The sequence below is a fragment of the Leguminivora glycinivorella genome, chromosome 5 (genome assembly GCF_023078275.1).
Source record: "Leguminivora glycinivorella isolate SPB_JAAS2020 chromosome 5, LegGlyc_1.1, whole genome shotgun sequence".
In the NCBI taxonomy this organism is placed as follows: domain Eukaryota; kingdom Metazoa; phylum Arthropoda; class Insecta; order Lepidoptera; family Tortricidae; genus Leguminivora; species Leguminivora glycinivorella.
Window position 1 is genome coordinate 9775601 of NC_062975.1, and position 19597 is coordinate 9795197.

Genomic DNA, 19597 nt, shown 5'->3' on the forward strand with positions numbered 1-19597 from the left:
TATTTAAACAAATAATACAACAAATATAAAAACAAAGAGCCACAATTACTAAAAAGATGACACGAGTGCACACATTCGTGTCACCGCACATGCGAACATAAAAAGAGAAAATGGAAAGAAATTAAACTTCACGACTTCGATAACTAAAAAAAGTACACTTTGTAAAATTCTTTGTGTAGGCACAAGTGGCGGCTGATGAAAATTTCTGCTAGGCAACACTGAGCAAAAAAACCTACCTTAACAGTAGGTACTTTACTAGTAATCGATTTTAGGCAAGCCGGTGGGAATCGGCTTGTATGGACCAGCCGCTGCTGGTACCTATGTATTTATTTATCAACTATTCTTAGTGTAGATTTAAAAGCTAATTCCCGTATTATCGCTCAAAACTTCAAAAGTATTAAAGCCCTTTCAACATCTTTTTACTTACTCACTACATCTACTGTATTGGTCACAAAAGTTAAAATAAATAACCAGTTTGCTGTATGAATGATATGATTTTGACCTTGTTTCAATGAATGTAATTAAGTAATAAATAACGATTAATAAAGAAGTAAAGTCCTACCCGTTGACCACATAATCCATACTAATATTATAAATTGGAAAGTGTGTAAGTATGTCTGTTTGTTTGTCCGTCTTTCACGGCAAAACGGAGCGACAAATTGACGTGATTTTTTTAAGTGGATATAGTTGAAGAGATGGAAAGTGACATAGGCTACATTTTGTCTCTTTCTAATGCGAGAAAAGCCGTGGGCAAAAGCTAGTTAACTATAAGATATTCTAATTATCCTACGTATAAAACTACATTCGTATAAGGTTTGGAAAAGTGTAAGAAGTGAAGCCGAATGTGAGCAGATAACTGTACTTATTATATAATTACGCTAAAACCAAATAAGCTTCAAGTTATTAAGATTAAGGCAATATTAGTTAACAGGAAATATAGTAATACTGTAGGTCATACTTATACTACCATATTTACTAAGATTACGTAAATTACAGCCGTAAATACTGCTGGCTAGGAGCATGTCCCATCATTTCAATATTTTTTACCTGAACTCTGAGAGAAATTCTTGTAACTTGAGTAATTTTGTTTTCCCCTCACTAGCTCGGAAACACGTGTTTTGTCCTTTAATACCAGCGGGTAAAAACGGATTTTATCCACTAGTGGGTAAAGTAATCTGACCTTGAATAAAGTCAAATTAACTGCTTTAAAATTGATAAAGGTAGGTGAATCTAGTAATAAAGATGATTTACCACCTGTGGAACTACTGGAAGCAGTGATAAACGCATTTTTTGCGCTGTAGTTTCCTCGCTATAGTGAGGGGAAAAGTTTTGTGTTACACTCGGGTGCAAATGTATTTTACTTCTCGTGTGTTAAAAAACTCGCAAGTTCAGGATTCTATTCTCGAACCACTCGCTTCGCTCGTGGTTCAACTATAGAATCCTTTCACTTGCTCGTTTTTCAATTCCACACTCGGCGTTAAAATACAACTTTGCCCCCTTGTATAACAAATAACTATTATATGTAATTGTACCTTCACAGATGTATTTCATATTAGGTACATTTCATAGAGGTTTCACGCTATAAAAATAAGTTGCTAACGATTAGTAGTTATTATATCGTAGGATTCGTAGGAACTTATCGTACGAAAAAAACACGTGTTTTTAAAGTATTTAACATTTTTTTATTATTATTTTACATAAATATTTACAATTACTCGTTCAAACGCATTAAATTATCTACACAATAGTTAACAACATGATTGTAAAAGTAATCGTAGAATCAATGGTGATGAGTAGGAACAATGTGCTTGGCGTGTCCTTCATGGGTGACAACAGCGTTAAATCTGTCAAAAGAAAACAAAATGATATAACAGAGAATGAAGATATAAGATCATGACGTATTATGTTTCCTTCCATTTGATTTTACGGTAATATTTTAAATAGTAGTACTCACCCATTTTTCTTGTCAGCAGTGTAGTGAACGATCCTGACAGTGCCGTCGGGCTCGTGCAGGCTGTAGTAGCCCTTGACGACGTCGCCGTCGCGGGCCTCGTGCTGCGCCTTCTTGTCGCCGGTGTGCGGGTCCTCCACCTTGACTCGAACTCGTACTTAGGGTGCGCGTAGTAGTCGTGGTGGCCCTCGGGCGCCTTGCCGGGCACGTCGTGACGCTGGATGTTTTGTGAGGAGACGGCGTGGTGATGGGAGTGGCCGTGTTCTTGTTGGGGCCGGGCAATAGCCACGGCTAGGGTAGCAGCTAATACGAAAATCTGCAATAAACGAAAATCCTTTCTATTATTTCTGTAATTCTGTAAGTAGGTTCCTCCGTTTGAGGAAATTATTTTAAGGAGGTTGGTTTTTTTTTCTTTTAACTCACTCTGTACATAATTGTCAACTTCGTAAAAGTAAACATGTACTTACCTAATTTTTTTTAAATATTTCATTAGGTTTAAAATACCTACCTTGAAATACATGATAATTAACTAGCAGTTGTTAATCAACAGGTGCTAAAATCGTAACTGATAAGATGTCAATATTGCAGTGACTTTATATATGTGCGATTTTTGGAGGCTCTTTGTCTGAAACCTGTTGACCACGACCACGTGCTTGGCGAAATTGTACACGTACAGTTTTTTATGCTAAAACATTCTTTCTTTTTAGCTTTTGACTACTTGTAAGATGTTATACATATATCATAGCAGAAATTTTACCATCAGTAGGGTTAATTGATGCGAGATTATACCGTCACTGTGAGATAGATTTCATAGAATACCCAACTTTCTTATGTAATTAATTATATTAGAAAGAACGCGTGATATACCCAATGTGACGCCAATATGTGATATCCCTGCTAGAAAAAAATGTTTTATGTTAAATGCCCTTATTATTCTAAGTACTTTGTTTACTTTATTTGTATAATGTGGTAACATGAGTCATGATGCGGCGACGGACTAAGATTAAACCCTGGAATACGAACACTTGAGTATTCGTATTCGTTTCTATACGATAACCAAACCGAGCTAAAATAAAAAAATAAAAAACCGGCCAAGAGCGTGTCGGACCACGCTCAGTGTAGGGTTCCGTAGTTTTCCGTATTTTTCTCAAAAACTACTGAACCTACCAAGTTGAAAACAATTTTTCTAGAAAGTCCTTATAAAGTTCTACTTTTGTGATTTTTTCATATTTTTTAAACATATGGTTCAAAAGTTAGAGGGGGGGGGACGCACTTTTTTTTCCTTTAGGAGCGATTATTTCCTAAAATATTAATATTATCAAAAAACGTATTTAGTAAACCCTTATTAATTTTTAAATACCTATCCAACAATATATCACGGGTTGAGACGAAAAAAAATATCAGCCCCCACTTTACATGTAGGGGGGGGTACCCTAACGAAACATATTTTTCCATTTTTTATTTTTGCACTTTGTTGGCGTGATTGATATACATATTGGTATTAAATTTCAGCTTTCTAGTGCTTACCGTTACTGAGATTATCCGCGGACGGACGGACGGACGGACAGACAGACATGGCGAAACTATAAGGGTTCCTAGTTGACTACGGAACCCTAAAAACGGTTAATAGTCGCAGCGTTTTTCAAAAGTTATGACCAACCAATAATAATACAAATAGGGGAGATGACAATTGTGGCCAAAATATTTAACATGTAGTAAGTAATATTTCAAAAGATGGCACTATCTTCTATTCTGATTCAGAAAAGCGACAAAGTGGAAAAAGTCATCGGAAATCTCATTCAATAATTGTTATGTACCAGTATTTTCACAAAACTGATTTTCTAAGGGCTGTTACAGCTGCTGAATGTTAAGTTGCCCATTTGAATTAATTCTATTTATTTTAATCAGTCTAACCTATTACTTAACAGTAAATTTTTTTGAGTATGTACGTTAGCGTTCATTACAAGTAGAAAGTAAATTAACATTGAAAGAAATGTAGCCAAAACACAAGGTCGCTCACACTTGTCAGGTGGACAAATTAAATATACTGGTTTGCTGGTTTTTGTACCTTGCGTAAGTTTCAGTATAGTATTGCTATAAAACATTGCAGAAAAATGATTACATTATCAGTTAACAAGTGTTCGGACACTAAGAACAATACTTATCAGGAACAATCACTATGAATTCAAAGGTACATTTCAAATTAAAGTATGTAGATCTCAATAAGTAATAGAGGCAGTGCATATTTTACTAGAACCGTTTAATGTATCTTCAATATCATAAACTTCCATATCACACAACTAAAGTGAGCCAACTAGTTAGGAGAAAAAGGCCTGAAATTATTTTTCTATGGGAAATAATTTCTGCTTTTTTTTTACTGACAGGGTCAACCTAAAAATATGCTGCCATTTTTCTTTTAGATCATACTTGCTGTTTGTATCCTGACTGTAGTAGCCGCTCGGCCACAGGACGGTCACGGGCACGGTCACTCTTCCCACCACCACGCCGTCTCCTCACAAAACATCGAGCGTCACGACGTGCCCGGCAAGGCGCCCGAGGGCCACCACGACTACTACGCGCACCCTAAGTACGAGTTCGAGTACAAGGTGGAGGACCCGCACACCGGCGACAAGAAGGCGCAGCACGAGGCCCGCGACGGCGACGTCGTCAAGGGCTACTACAGCCTGCACGAGCCCGACGGCACTGTCAGGATCGTGCATTACACTGCTGACAAGCACAGCGGGTAAGGATTTATATTTTGTACAAATAACTTTTATTCATTACAGCGAAGATGACTCTACTTAAGTAGTTAATTGAAAATCTTTTTTTTTTTGTACTAAAAATATTTTTTTTATACTACCTCGGTGGCAAACAAGCATACGGTCCGCCTGATGGAAAGCGGTCACCGTAACCTATGAACGCCAGCTACTCAAGGAGTGTCACATGCGCGTTGCCAATCCATTAGAAGCTTGTACACTCCCTTTTGCTGTGTTAAGTACACAGCAAAAAAGTACTAGTTCCAAGGAGGGTTCGGGTTGCCGACGACTCAAAGGACAAATAGACGGAACAAATTAGTTCCGTAGATCCTTTCGTCACCAGCACACCGCACCCTCGTTGAGCTCTGGCAGCCTTACTCACCGGCAGGAACACAACACTATGAGTAGAGTCTAGTGATATTTGGCTGCGGTCTTCTGTAAGCCGGAGGTACTTCCCCAGTTGGGCTCTGCTCTTGATTCGAGCGAGAAGATATCAGCTGTGCTGTGCCCTACCACACAAAGCGGAACATCATTCGCTATGCCCTACCTCCTACCAGAAATAATCTATGATCAATTATAAGTATTGTCTTCCTTGCAGGTTCAACGCTGTGGTTACTCGGGAAGGACATGCGAAACATATTGTTCCTGCACACCACCACTAATTAAAAAAAAATTGTTAAATATAAATCTATTGTTGACTAATCTGTACCTGCGTTTGTAAATATTGTAAAATATATTTTTAACATTTTATGTTATTTTTCCTTAATTCCTTTTTATAGTTAAGTATCAGAATAATTTGGATGCTTTTTTCCAAATAATGATTTTGTTGTAAAAAATATACCTACCTAATAAATAAATATACCTAACTATATGGAGGCAGTCATGTTCATCATATTATGATGAATAGTCAAAAACTACATGAAATTAAAAAAAAATAATTAAAACAATGTGAATGTAGAATAAAATTTCAGTTAAAAATAATAGACAATTACGAGTACATAATCTATATCTATATACATATATAAAATGCTAACGCTAATGTACGTATGTCCGGGGTTTTCTCTATCACTATCAATTCCAATCAACCCCCCGTTGGGGTGGTAAATACGCCTTGGTCTCTAGATGAAAGTAAGGGAGTTTGGTCGCGGTGGGTGGAAGTGGGTGGCGAAAATGTTAAAAAAATATATATCTGTCCTTCTTCTGTATTTGTACATCTCTACTTCTGTATCACGCAATATAATTTTAAATGTGTCACGCAATATAAAAAATGTGGGTAAGTGCATCTGTACTTATATATCTGTACTTCTGGAAAGTTCTAAAAATTTCTGGAATGATCTATAAAAGTCCAGAATTTGTGTAAATGTTTCAATCGATCTGGAATGTTCTAGAAAGTTCTAGACACTTCTGGAAAGTTCTAATATTTTCGAATAATCTAGAACGTTACAAAATCTGCAAAACTGAATGTAGTTGATATAGAATGTTCTGGAAAGTTCTGATATTTTCTAGAATGATCTAAAACGTTCCAAAATATGTAAAACTGAATGCAGTTGATATATAATGTTCTGGAAAGTTCTAATATTTTCTAGAATGATCTAGAACGTTCCAAAACGTGCAAAACTGAATGTCATTGATATAGAATATTCTGGAAAGTTCTGATATTTTCTAGAATGATCTAGAACGTTCCAAAATGTGCAAAACTGAATACAGTTGATATAGAATGCTCTGGAAAGTTCTAATATTTTCTAGAATGTTCTAGAACGTTCCAAAATGTGTTAAACTGAATTAAGTTTTACATATGAAATTTCTACATTATTCCATAAGTTTTCAGAACTTTCTAGAACATTCCATATCGATTGAAACATTTACACACATTCTGGACTTTTCTAGATCATTTCAGAAATTTTTAGAACATTCCAGAACATTCTTATGAACAACATTAAGTTTTACACGTTTTGGAACGTTCTAGAACATTCTAGAAAATATAAGAACTTTCCTGAACATTCTAAATCTAAATATATAAAAGAAGAAACTGACTGGCTGACTAACATATCAACGCACAGCCGAAACCGCTGGTCCTAGAGATTCCAAATTTGGCACGTAGGTTCCTTATATATGTAGTCGCTACGGAACGAGACGGGACGGGCCGGGACAGGCATAAGGTTAGGGATAAGGATAGGGATAGGGACAGGGACAGGGATAGGGATAGGGATAATATGGGTATCGTTAGAGGGATATGCAGGCAGTGTAAAACGCAGTGCAAAAAGCAGGCGGCTCAGTGGGAAGGGATCGTTGTTGTAAGGGATAATGCAAGAAAGTACTTTTTACCCACCGACCATTAGTGTCAAAATACGGGCTATGTGGGTTGTTTATAAAGGTTTCCCCAGCGTATATAGAATACATACCTACTCATACCTACTACCTACGCTTTTTTAAAAACAATAGTATTATGTAAAAAATCGCAACAAATGTCATTTCAACACTTAATTTTTGTATACGTTTGAATTCTTTTAGTACGCATATAAACCGGTAAAATATAATAAAACACTGAATTCGGCATTAAACCGGTTATACGCAACTATGGGACCAAATCAAATTATTTTAACAAATATTTTGATTTGTGTTTTAAGTAGTCACACTACTCTATATAAATTAAAAATCGAAATAAGATGTCATATATTAAAGAAAAAATGATGGACACCACCAGTGGCGAAGGCCGGATTCGAACCGGCGTCTTTAGCAATCCGAGCTAACGCCATGAACCCCTAAGCCACCCGTGACGGGGTGGCCTAGGGGTGGTGTCCGTATTTTTTTCTTTAATATATGACATCTTATTTCGATTTTTAATAATTTGCTTAATTATAGAGAACTAGCTTTCGCTCGTGTTAAAATCGAAAATTGCGGAATACTCCATACAAACTTCCACCCCCCCGTTTTAAGGAAGTGGGGGGTTAGAAAGTGACAAAGTATGCGTATGTCACTCGGCCCTTCAACTATCTTACAAAATCACGTCAATTCGTCGCTCCGTTTTGCCGTGAAAGATGGACAAACAAACAGACACACACACTTTCCCATTTATAATATTAAATAAATTAAAATTAATTAATATGGATGATGAATTATCAAATGAAAAACTCTATGGTGCTTTTCATTAGTCTCAATTCCAGTAAGTACCTAAGATAAGAGGTAAAATCAATTAGTGTTTGTTAATCACTTCACTTTTAAAACGTTCGATATTTGAAACCGAAACAAATGACTGATCGATGAACAGAACGTTATTTTGAATGTAATTAATGTATCGGTTACCGGTATCTTAAAATTATTAAGATTCACTTGAAAAAACAGATTTCTTAATATAGGCGACAGGTTACAGGCACAACGCGCGATCCCCGAATGCTGAAGGGCAAAATTTATAAATCAGTTATCCGACCTGTCGTCCTGTATGGAAGTGAGTGCTGGGCCACCAAGACGAATGATGAGAGAAGACTGCATGTAAATGAAATGAGAATGTTGCGATGGATGTGTGGTGTGACAAGACTGGATAGGATTCGGAAGGAGTGTATAAGAGGAAGCCTGAGAGAAGCGCCAGTGACAGAGAAGTTGACAGGAAGTAGATTAGCATGGTATGGGCATGTAATGCGGAGGGATGAAAGCAATGTTATAAAACGAGTGGTAAATATGAAGGTGGATGGATACAATGGTAGTGGAAGGCTTAAGAAAAGATGGATGGAATGTGTGAACAATGATATGAGAGTGAAAGGTATTAGTATGGAAAAGACGGCTGATAGAGAGGAATGGAGGAAGATGATCTGCTGCGCCGACCCAAATAATGGGAAAAGGGCAAGGGAATGATGATGATGATGAGGCCCTTTGCTTATCGCTCCTAATCATATTATAGAGAACTTAATTATGATATGGACGTAGATAAATAAATAAATAAATATTATAGGACATTCTTACACAGATTGACTGAGGCCCACGGTAAGCTCAAGAAGGCTTGTGTTGTGGGTACTCAGACAACGATCTATATAATATATAAATACTTATATACATAGAAAACATCCATGACTCAGGAACAAATATCTGTGCTCATCACACAAATAAATGCCCTTACCGGGATCCGAACCCGGGACCGCGGCGCAGCAGGCAGGGTCACTACCGACTGCGCCAGACCGGTCGTCATAAAAGCATGTTTTGTCTTCAGATTCTATTTTTAGAGCATATTTTTTAACTTTATATTTACAAATATGACGGATTGACGGAATTTCTGTAACTAAAGTATCATAATGTTTACTAAAACTCACTTTTTTTATTTTAAACATAGGTAAAAGTGTTAAAAGGTAGGCATGTGAAAACGCCATGCTTTTCCGTACGTAATCCGTTTTGTAAACCAAACTGATTGCTTGCATTGTTTTATCAGGAGACTAACCCTTCCAACGCAAATATTTATAATTTGTAGTAATTAGCACTAGTAGGAATGCATATTCCAACTAATTTAGCGGTTAAGTACTTACATTTTAGGAGATAGTTAATCAACGCTACAATAATGAAGCATTATGGAGACGAACTATACTATTTTTTTCTGATCAACGCGATTAGTGAGATGAATGAACGGATTTTCAAATAAAGAACACTACAATATCAACAGGCGTTTTATTATTACCTTTTACTATTTTTAAGTCTGTCTGTCTGTGTGTATGTCTGTCTGTGGCATCGTAGCTCCCGAACGGATGAACCGATTTAGATTATCAAATTAAGATGGAACAAATCAAATAATTTTATATAAAATTGTTTTGAACTTTTTTAGTAGTTTTTGAGAAAAATACGAAAAACTACGGAACCCTACACTTTCTTTTTTTATTTAAGTAGTGACACTACTGTACACCGTGTTTTTTTGTTTTCCGTTAAATTAAGACACGCAGTTAGGTTCATCATCAGGTCCCCTACCACCGTGTATCTTTTTTGTTAAATTCGGAAAAAATTTTTTTTCGTTTCCATACATAATAAATGAATTAATTAGTGTGAGAGGACCTTAATCATAACATTAAAGTCATTGTCAAGTGTTTGACGGCACATGTCAAAACAAATAACATTAGGAAGTGGTAAGGGATGCCACACACGTGTTCAGTAATTTTTTTTTTTAATAATTCGATAACCGCAAGAGTTAAAAGGCACTAGTTTCTAAGAGAAATTAATTGTATTTGATGTAAAGAATCTTTCCTTAAAGTTAACGGAATTCAATAAAAACAGGGTGTATATAAATTATAAACTGAAATAGATAACCGGCCAAAAGCGTGTCGGGCCACGCTCAGTGTAGGGTTCCGTAGTTTTCCGTATTTATTTCAAAAACTGCTGAACCTATCAAGTTCAAAACAATTTTCCTAGAAAGTCTTTATAAAGTTCTACTTTTGTGATCTTTTTCATATTTTTTAAACATATGGTTCAAAAGTTAGAGGAAGGGGACGCACTTTTTTTTCCTTTAGGAGCGATTATTATCAAAAACCGGCCAAGTGCGAGTCGGACTCGCCCACCGAGGGTTCCGTACCTACAAAACTATTAGGTACTTTTACGTTACTCACATAAGTCTAAAGACTGGGCTAGGCTAGAAGTATAGGTTCTCTAATGAGCATAATTGTGTTTAGCGCCACCTCTTGACGAATTCGCGAACTAATTAGCACAGCTTGCGTGAGGTCTTTTATAATGTTAACCAAATTCAACATTTTTTATTTTATTTTAAAGTAGGTGTTTTATGTAAAATTTCGTAGCTATAAATTTTAACACCTTTATTCATAAACGTACACTAAAGTTATCCAGCCGATAAAGTTCGTTTGTCCCTTTCTATCACACCAATACGTCGGAAAGGGACAACCGAACTTTATCGGCTTGATAACTTAGTGTACGTTTATGAATGACGGGGTGAGTATTACCGTACTGTAAAAATGTAATGTATACGGATTAATGAATTTAATATAGATAGGTAATTATTGATATGTGGTAAAACGAAGGAAATTGTTTACACCTTCGCAATAAGTATCTAATGATATTTTTTTAATTTACCATGTTACTTCACGTACCTACTTAGGTACTTATTTTAAAAACTCTAAAAATTTTTATTGAGTTTCTGTCGCAGACCACCATGTGGCTTCTGCATATTCTGCGCTGTGATAGAGTTGCCATAGTAGGTATGTATATATTGTATAATAGGCAATAAGAGGCAAAAAACATATTGTGCTAAAATATTTAAAATACCTACAGTCATTTCCGAAACGTGTGAATTCACGTCAATACTTTCTTTTATCAGTATTACACGGAGTAGGTAAACGTTTCGTGGCAGCGGCAGCGCACACTGCAGAGAGCGCACGTGGACACCGGCGCGGCGCCACAGAATGGGTACGTATCACAATGTCTAAAATTAAAAAACCTAACGTTAAATGACCTACGTTCAAAATACCTAAAATCAAAATACCTAATGATTTTAAATACCTAAGCAAGTTACACCTACGCACGAATTACCGAAATTTAAAATACCTATTGGACTAAATACCTAATGTTTGAAATACCAAAAACTATGTCACCTAAATTTTATACACCAACATTTGAAATACCCTATGGTCAAAATACCTAAAATGATTAACCGGTCAAAATACAGAAGTAGTAGTGTAGGTTCCGCGAGCGTAAAAGAGGGTATATTGAAGTATTCATTTTAAGAATAGTATAGTTACGCATAATTTATCTAGGCATATTTTTGTTTGTTCGAATATATGTTGTGCATAAAGGTTTTTCGTCGAATGGTTTTTATGCATAACATTGTTTAGTCGAAATTTATCATGCAGAATTTTTATCATAGCTAATACTACTATATTGATGTTGCAGTTATAACCTACCCTAACCTAACCGACATTCGTTCATTCTTAACAAAATATTGTATTTCTTGAGGTCGCAGTTCTAACCTAACCTAACCGACTCTCTTGACTGCATTTAGTATGGGTGGTTATTCTGATTAAGAAATATGCCAAATACAATTTTGCATGTCAATGTTATTCAAAAAAACGATCGGCGTAAAAAGTATTACGCGAACTTATTTTCGGAAAAAGTAATATTAGTATTATTTTAGATTATGTCAAATAATTTTTCTGACAAATTAACATTCGTCGAAAATCGATTATGCGAAGTTTGTTATGCGAAAATCGTTTCGGACAATTAAAGGTATGCCAAATAGAGGGAGCCCGATTGGTTGAAATCCTATATTAGAGTAGGTTTAGGTTAGGTTAGAACTCCGCCCTTACACAACAACTAACGGCTTTTAAAGTAGGTTTAGGTTAGGTTAGAACTGTGACCACGTGCAAAAATAAACGGTTTACAGATTAGGTTTAGGTTAGGTTAGTACTGTGACCACACACAAAAACAAACAGTTTACAGAGTAGGTTTAGGTTAGGTTAGAACTGCGATCACACAGAAAAGAACGGCTTACAGAGTAGGTTTAGGTTAGGTTAGAACTTTGACCCTACACATCAACGCACGACCTTTAAAATAGGTTTAGGTTAGGTTAGAAGAAGGTTAGGTTAGTTGTGACCAAACATAAAAACAAATAATTTACGAATTGTCAAATTTAAGAAAAATTAACAATTGAAATAGGTTTCCAAAATTGAAATAATATTATGCGTAACAAATTTTTCAGTACAGATGGTGTTTTATTTACGCACTAGTGCGAGAAGTGGTTCATTTTATGCCAGGTCGAAACTTCGGAGGGCCATCTGTACTGAAAAACGTCGTACGATACACGTGCGAAAAAAAAATTCGTAACTCGTGTCGATTTAAAACACTCCCTTCGGTCGTGTTTTAATTTATCGCCACTCGTTTCTAACTTCCTTTTTTACGCACTTCTATCGTAACGTAATGTACTATTATTTAATGTAAAACAAAATGAAATCAAATACTTAGTATTTTATGCAACAGGCGTTTAAAGGAGGTCAAAAAAGACGAATGGCGTGGGTAACAATTTAAGGCGAGGCGAAAATTGTTATTAAGACGCCACGAGTATTTTTTGACTCAGTTAAACACCGTTGCATACAACGACCATGCACTTAGTTTTTAATGTCTCTTAATCTTTTATGTAGGGTTTTAACGATCTATGCACGTCACTGTAAATGACGAATAACAACACGGGAGTAGAAAAAAAAACACAAAACAAAATACCACGATATAAAGTATACTCGGAATCTACGAAGAAAAAGTCCGTTTAATTTGACTTGTATCGATCATTCTACGATATGAACTGTCGATGAAATGAAATCATTTCAAACGTTGTCTTTGAAATAATATTCGATTAATTGTCTGTCGACGATTCAAGGGTAAACCGATTATTTAAGCCCCATTTATTAGGCATTTTTGCTTTTCGGATTTAATCATTAGGTATTTCAATTTTAGGTATTTTGAACGTAGGTCATTTAACGTTAGTTTTTTTAATTTTAGGTATTTTGAACGTAGGTCATTTAACGTTAGTTTTTTTATTTTAGACATTATAATATGCACCTTTTTAAACTTTAGGTATTTTGAATTTCGGTCGAAACACCATTATGTATTTTGATTTTAGGTATTTTGAACGTAGGTCATTTAACGTTAGGTTTTTTAACTATAGACATTGTGATACGTACCCCCACAGAATATATAATAGCACAAGTAAAGAAGGCCCACTGCTTTGATGTTTCCGAAATGCCGCCTTTTTAAATACCTACAACATTCTTACAAAGAAACGAGCCGCACGTGCGCGGCGTCCGGTGATAGGGTTACCAATGGATCCAAACGAATTAATATTCACATTAAATGTTATATTATTATATTCAAGTCTTGAGTACTTTCTAGGTATATACGCTGTATTTATATATTTTTGTTCAAGGTTCCAACATCACAAGCCTTATTGAACTTTTCCGTGGGACTTAATCAGTAGTAGATCTGTATAAGAATATCTATTGGTATTTATTTTATTCAACATGTCTATTTAATTAAGTATTATTAGCCATTCCACCCGCGGACATCGCTTAAAAAACCTCGCGACGTAAAGTAACAATAGAAAGTGCGAACGTGCATTCCGTGAGAATGTGCGCCACCCCTGAGTAGGCCGCGAACTCGCGGCCACAGCTCGCGGCCGCCAGGATATACTTGTAGCGCGGCGATAGGATAGCGGAGTGAGCCGCCTCTGGCAGCGCCAGCGGACGCGTCTGTGTGCGTGAGCTAGGTATGCATACAACTACAACTGCTGTAGGCACCGCCCCCCCCTCAGCGCGTCCTCTGCGGCGCGGCGATAATCACCTAGCCCTAAGGCCCTGGTTTCTCTGGCCCGTCACACGCGCCCGGCGGCGTTTGGATGTGAGCCGCATGTACCGCTGTGCCACACGCTGTCGGTCGCGGGTGCGTGGGTTTTCTGACCCTTGGTCACCCGTCGTCGGCGACGGAACTCAGAAGCTCTGGTAGACTGATTTTTGAACTGTTGTGTTGTGCTCTGATCAAAATGAATGCAAAAATACTTACATTGTAATTCTTAGAGGAAGAAGATTATACGCGACTTAATCCGTCCATATAAATATTGATATTACCCAAAAAAAGAGACAGTCAAACGATATTTTTGTATGAAACCGGCAAAAAGAAAGTGAAATTTTTAACTTGGTACTCAAACACTTGCATTGTAGTAAAGAAAAAATTACATCATATATTCGATTAAGTATATCGAAAACAGTTCACAGAAGTACAATTCATCCATTGAATTACTATGTACTAACATACTAGAAATTACACCCCAAACAAAGTCTGTGCTCCGGCCGGCAGCGCGCGGCGCATGCGTGGGGAGGTACCGTGTCATAGAGTAAGACTTGACCAATGACCACCTAGACGCGACACTCTTAGTGTAGACCTTTTTTTATACTTTTTGTAAAATACTAACCCTTATTCATAAACGCACACTAAAGTTATCAAGCCGATAAAGTTCGTTTGTCCCTTTTCGGCGTATTGGTGTGATAGAAAGGGACAAACGAACTTTATCGGCTTGATAACTTTAGTGAACGTTTATGAATAAGGGGTAAGTAGTTTAATTTTAGCACTATCATACATTGTGCTATGTTTAAGTTCTACTAAGTGAAACAAAAATACATTATTGATTTTTTTCATATACCTACTTTAATTGCCCTTGAAGAAAATCATAGGTTATTATTGTATGAAAATATCGATTACAACTCGTGTTAGAACTGTGTAGTATTCATAAGTATAACGTGAAATAAATTTAACATTTCTCTTTTATATATTACAAACAGAATATAATCACAATTACTATACTTCATTACCTACATGTCAAGTCTGTGCGATTATGATGCGATTAATCTATGATTTCGTTCAACAAAATGGCAGCGATAGCTTCGCGTTTGAGGAGCGCGTCCCTTCATTGAAATAATTACTTAAATAAAGATCGATTAACATAGCGTGTATACTAACCGATGAAATGTGACACGTCAGTTTTATTCGATTTTCTCGTATGGCTTAAACAGCATCTTGTTGCGCAGGAAGGCATTTTTACATTTTATTTGTGTGCAGGCAGAAACATAAGTCCAATGGACTTATGTTTGTAGCGCAAACGTTTTGCTCGCAGTGTCCTCTCTAGTATTACCTCAATGAGTTCATCATTATCTTTAGTGAAGTCAGTCATTTTCCATATCAAGACGCCACCCGCCGTCCGTTGCTATTGTACAAAACGAATACAGACCGTCGCGTGCGGCGTGTGACCTTCGCCCGTCGAACCACCCGCCGCCGGCGACGTTTCAAAGAAACCACCCTCAAACATTTCCGAACAAAACATTCGAACGTCGTCAGTCGCGGACCCGCGTAAAAAACCACAACACATGCTATGAACATTGGTCAAGTGCGAGTCGGTTTTCGACTTTTCCATACAAAGAACTCATGAGCGCCTGAACGACTGTGATGGCAAAGTTAACTTTTCGCACTTTCAAGACTTTACGTATATATCTCGGAAACGATAAGAGATAGAGCAAAATGGACTTCAGATTTGGGCTGTCGTTGGCACAAATTCTATGTTTTCGTCAACAGAGACCTTTTTTTGGACCGATTTGAACAAAATTTTGCTCAGTCCACTTACAAACGGTCTTAAGCGCCTCCTTTTTAGTAGAAACTTAAGTCATTTTGGCAAATGAAAAAAAAAATTGAACAATTTCTAAAAAGAAAAAGACAGAAATGAATTTCTTTCTACCTGTCCATCACGCTTACAAAATTTTAAGACGTTTAGTACTGCTTGCAGCGTCAGTGAGTGAAAATCTTAATTTGAGTTTTTTTTCTCGTAAGTCCGACTTACGCTTGACTGTAGATTTCTAATAGGTTTTCCTGTAATCTACAGGTAGAGGGCTATCTCGTGTATTTTTTTGAAAATTTTACGCTAAGTAGTTTCGGAGATAAGGGGGGGGAATGGTCATTTTTTGTCTATTTTCTTAAATTACTTCTAAAGTACCAAAATTAAAAATTAAAAAAAATATATTTCAAATGCTCATAAAATGTTCTTTCATTTGATATATAACACAATATAGTTTTAATAACTTTGATTTTTAATTTTCAAGTTTACCCCCCAAAAGTGACCCCTATGATTAAATTTCATTTAATTAAATTACATGTCCGTCTTTGGGCCACAGGTTTACATATGTGTACCAAATTTCAAGTAAATCGGTCCAGTAGTTTCGGAGAAATCGGCTGTAACAGAGGGACAGACAGACACACGAGTGATCCTATAAGGGTTCCGTTTTTCCTCTTTGAGGTACGGAACCCTAAAAACGATCTTAGAAAACCCTTATTCATTTTTAAATACCTATCCAACAATATATCACACATTGGGGTGGAATGAAAAAAAAATATCAGCCCCCACTTTACATGTACGGGAGGGTACCCTAATAAAACATTTTTTTTTCATTTTCTATTTTTACACTTTGTTGGCGTGATCGATATACATATTGGTACCAAATTTCAGCTTTCTAGTGCTAACGGTTACTGAGATTATCCGCGGACGGACGGAGGGACGGACGGACAGACATGGCGAAACTATAAGGGTTCCTAGTTGACTACGGAACCCTAAACAGCGACCAAGCCCACTGGGCGGTCGGGGTGGCGGCGGGGGCGGTTTATCACGTCAGCCGCGTTAGCTGGAGACCCGGGTTCGATTCCCGGCTTCGCCACCAGTGGGCTTGATCGCTTTTTCTTTAGTGTATGGTATCTATTTCAGTTTACGATTTAGATTTAATTTTTTTTTGTTTGAAAGCTTAATGTTAGTCGGGAGTGTTCTTAGCCATGTTTCATGAAAATCGGTCCGTGGTATGTCGCGGTCGAGGGTTTTTTTCAAAATTTTAATTTTGTGGTTATGTTTTTTAAGATACTAGATCATTTTTAGGAAAATTATTTTGAACTTGATAGGTTCAGTAGTTTTTGAGAAAAATACGGAAAACTACGGAACCCTACAGTCTACACTGAGCGTGGTCCGACACGCTCTTGGCCCGGTTTTTTCAAATAGCTTTTGGGTAAGGAGCTACAATCTCCATTTAATTAAGTGACTGATGCTCTCCTGCCGATTTCGAAAACTGCTATAATCTACTCGGGAGAAAGCAATCTGGAGAGCAAACTCAAAATATGAAGATATTGAAATGGCAACTGCTACTATCAATGGAATGGTTTGCTTGAAAGCTATGCTATAAAATACTACATATAGAGCTCCAGTATGTTGATTGTTGAATAGTACAAAACCCTTAGAACGGTTTCACAGTATACGTCCGACCTGAATCCGCACTAGATCCGAAGAATGAGGAAAATAAAATCGGATCTAGTGCGTAAATTACCATAAGTAGAAAGTTCTACGACTTAGCAGTATATCTGACCGAGATAGGCTCATGCAGGGGAGTGACATTTAAGATTTATATTTTTAGTTAATCGTATCACGTTCAAGGGCTACCTCATTAAAATTTGCGTGGGAAGACAAATGAAAGTACTTGTAAGTACCAAAACGAAACCAAAAATACAAGGTGGTTTGCTTACTCTCACTTTATGACTTTACGCACTGAATGAATGAAATTGAAGTAACATTTACATTCAGGTATTTTCGAAGCCCTTACGAAATATTTGTAAAAGTATTGCTATAAAATACTGTAGTTGACATATTCAAGTTATCAGTTGTGTTTTTACTTCGTAAGCAATCGCAAATAACAATAATGTACTCGAAGGTAAAGAAACAGTCATAATTTACTTATATTTTATAAATTAAGAATTACCTTTATTACTGGCTAAGTTAGCCTTAGCTTTTTTTACCTGCATCTTGGAAGTTATGCTTGCGTTAGTGGGCTGTCAACTGTCAAATCCCATATACAATGGTGGGTTAACCCTTGGGTTAATGTTCCATTTTCGTTGGTGCAAGTGGCCCTTTTATGTTTAGGCTATTCTTGAACAGAAGAGTGAAGTCAACAATTAAAGCCCACTATCAAAGATACTTTTTCAACAAAAACTAATTTTGCAGTTCATTTTTGCCGCCGTCACCCTGGCCGTGGCCGCAGCCCAGCATCACAAGCAAGAGCATGGACATGCGTACTCATCTCAGAGCATTGTTTTACATCAGACTCATGATCATGGGCACGATCAACACAAGCAAGAACACCACGAGCCACAGCACGTAGTATACTACCACCAGCCCACCCATGTTGAATCTGACCACTCTTACCACCACGCCGTCTCCTCACAAAACATCGAGCGTCACGACGTGCCCGGCAAGGCGCCCGAGGGCCACCACGACTACTACGCGCACCCTAAGTACGAGTTCGAGTACAAGGTGGAGGACCCGCACACCGGCGACAAGAAGGCGCAGCACGAGGCCCGCGACGGCGACGTCGTCAAGGGCTACTACAGCCTGCACGAGCCCGACGGCACTGTCAGGATCGTGCACTACTCTGCCGATAAGCACAGCGGGTGAGCTATTATGCCTCGTTATTCCACATTACCCCGACATTGCTTTTATTTTAATATCCCTTCGTGAAGCAAGATGACTTAAATGGGACGCTTTCTGCGAAATGTTCATGCGGCGGAGACCTCGTCGCCGCAAATCTGTAATGAAAACGTGTCGCGCTGAAATTGCAAAATTGGGAAACATAAAATAATAAATATACCCAGCATTGCAGTTCTTCAACCATACAATATTAAATGTTGTCTTTAATAAATCGGTCTTAAGCGATTAAATTGCTCGTGCAATAATTCTTAATTACCTACTTGTATATAAAGAGTATTGCATTGTATTGTATAAGTATCACAATAATATTAATGTCACTTCTGTTTCAGGTTCAATGCTGAGGTCAAGCGTGAAGGTCACGCACAACACGCTGCGCCCAAATACCACCATCATTAACTGTTGATTGATTGTTAAGATCTTGTTGATTATATTCCTCGTAATTTATTGCAATAAAAAAAATACTTTATTGATAAAACCTGTTTTTTACGAATACGAAGTAAAGTTCATAATTTTATCATTATTCTTATATTTATATTTTATTGTGTAGTTCTAAAAATACGGTGTAAGTGAACAAGGATTTCTTTGGGCAAGATTGGTCTATAGGATCCAAGGATATGTATTTTAAAAGCCAAAATTAAAAATGTTGACCTCATTTAAAAATTATAAAATATATAATTTAAAAGACTTGACTCTTGTGAAACAAGACTTAATCAACGAAAAAAAATCCATAAATAGAGTCCATCTCACGCAGAGTCGGTCATACCAACCAATTGTATCAGTTTTCATAACATTTCATTGAATTTACACGCTATTTTTCGCCTGCAACGATACCCACTAGCATTAAAAATATCACTGAAACGTTCT

The 19597-nt window shown here is 36.9% G+C and overlaps 2 protein-coding genes across 2 annotated transcripts; one reads left to right on the forward strand and one right to left on the reverse strand.

Moving 5' to 3' along the window:
- Nucleotides 1-1661: 1661 nt before the first annotated feature.
- On the reverse strand, nt 1662-2519 carry LOC125226235 (cuticle protein 19-like). The gene is given in 4 exon segments (XM_048130154.1): nt 1662-1844; nt 1955-2096; nt 2099-2267; nt 2460-2519. Coding segments are annotated over 4 exon segments (387 nt in total). The 5' UTR covers nt 2472-2519; the 3' UTR covers nt 1662-1780.
- A 1574-nt stretch (nt 2520-4093) lies between these two features.
- On the forward strand, nt 4094-19175 carry LOC125226491 (pupal cuticle protein Edg-84A-like). Its single transcript, XM_048130477.1, has 5 exons — nt 4094-4142; nt 4372-4694; nt 5306-5348; nt 18251-18696; nt 19063-19175. The coding sequence occupies exons 1-5, from the start codon at nt 4131-4133 to the stop codon at nt 19127-19129; spliced, it is 891 nt and encodes a 296-aa protein (XP_047986434.1). The 5' UTR covers nt 4094-4130; the 3' UTR covers nt 19130-19175.
- Nucleotides 19176-19597: the final 422 nt, after the last annotated feature.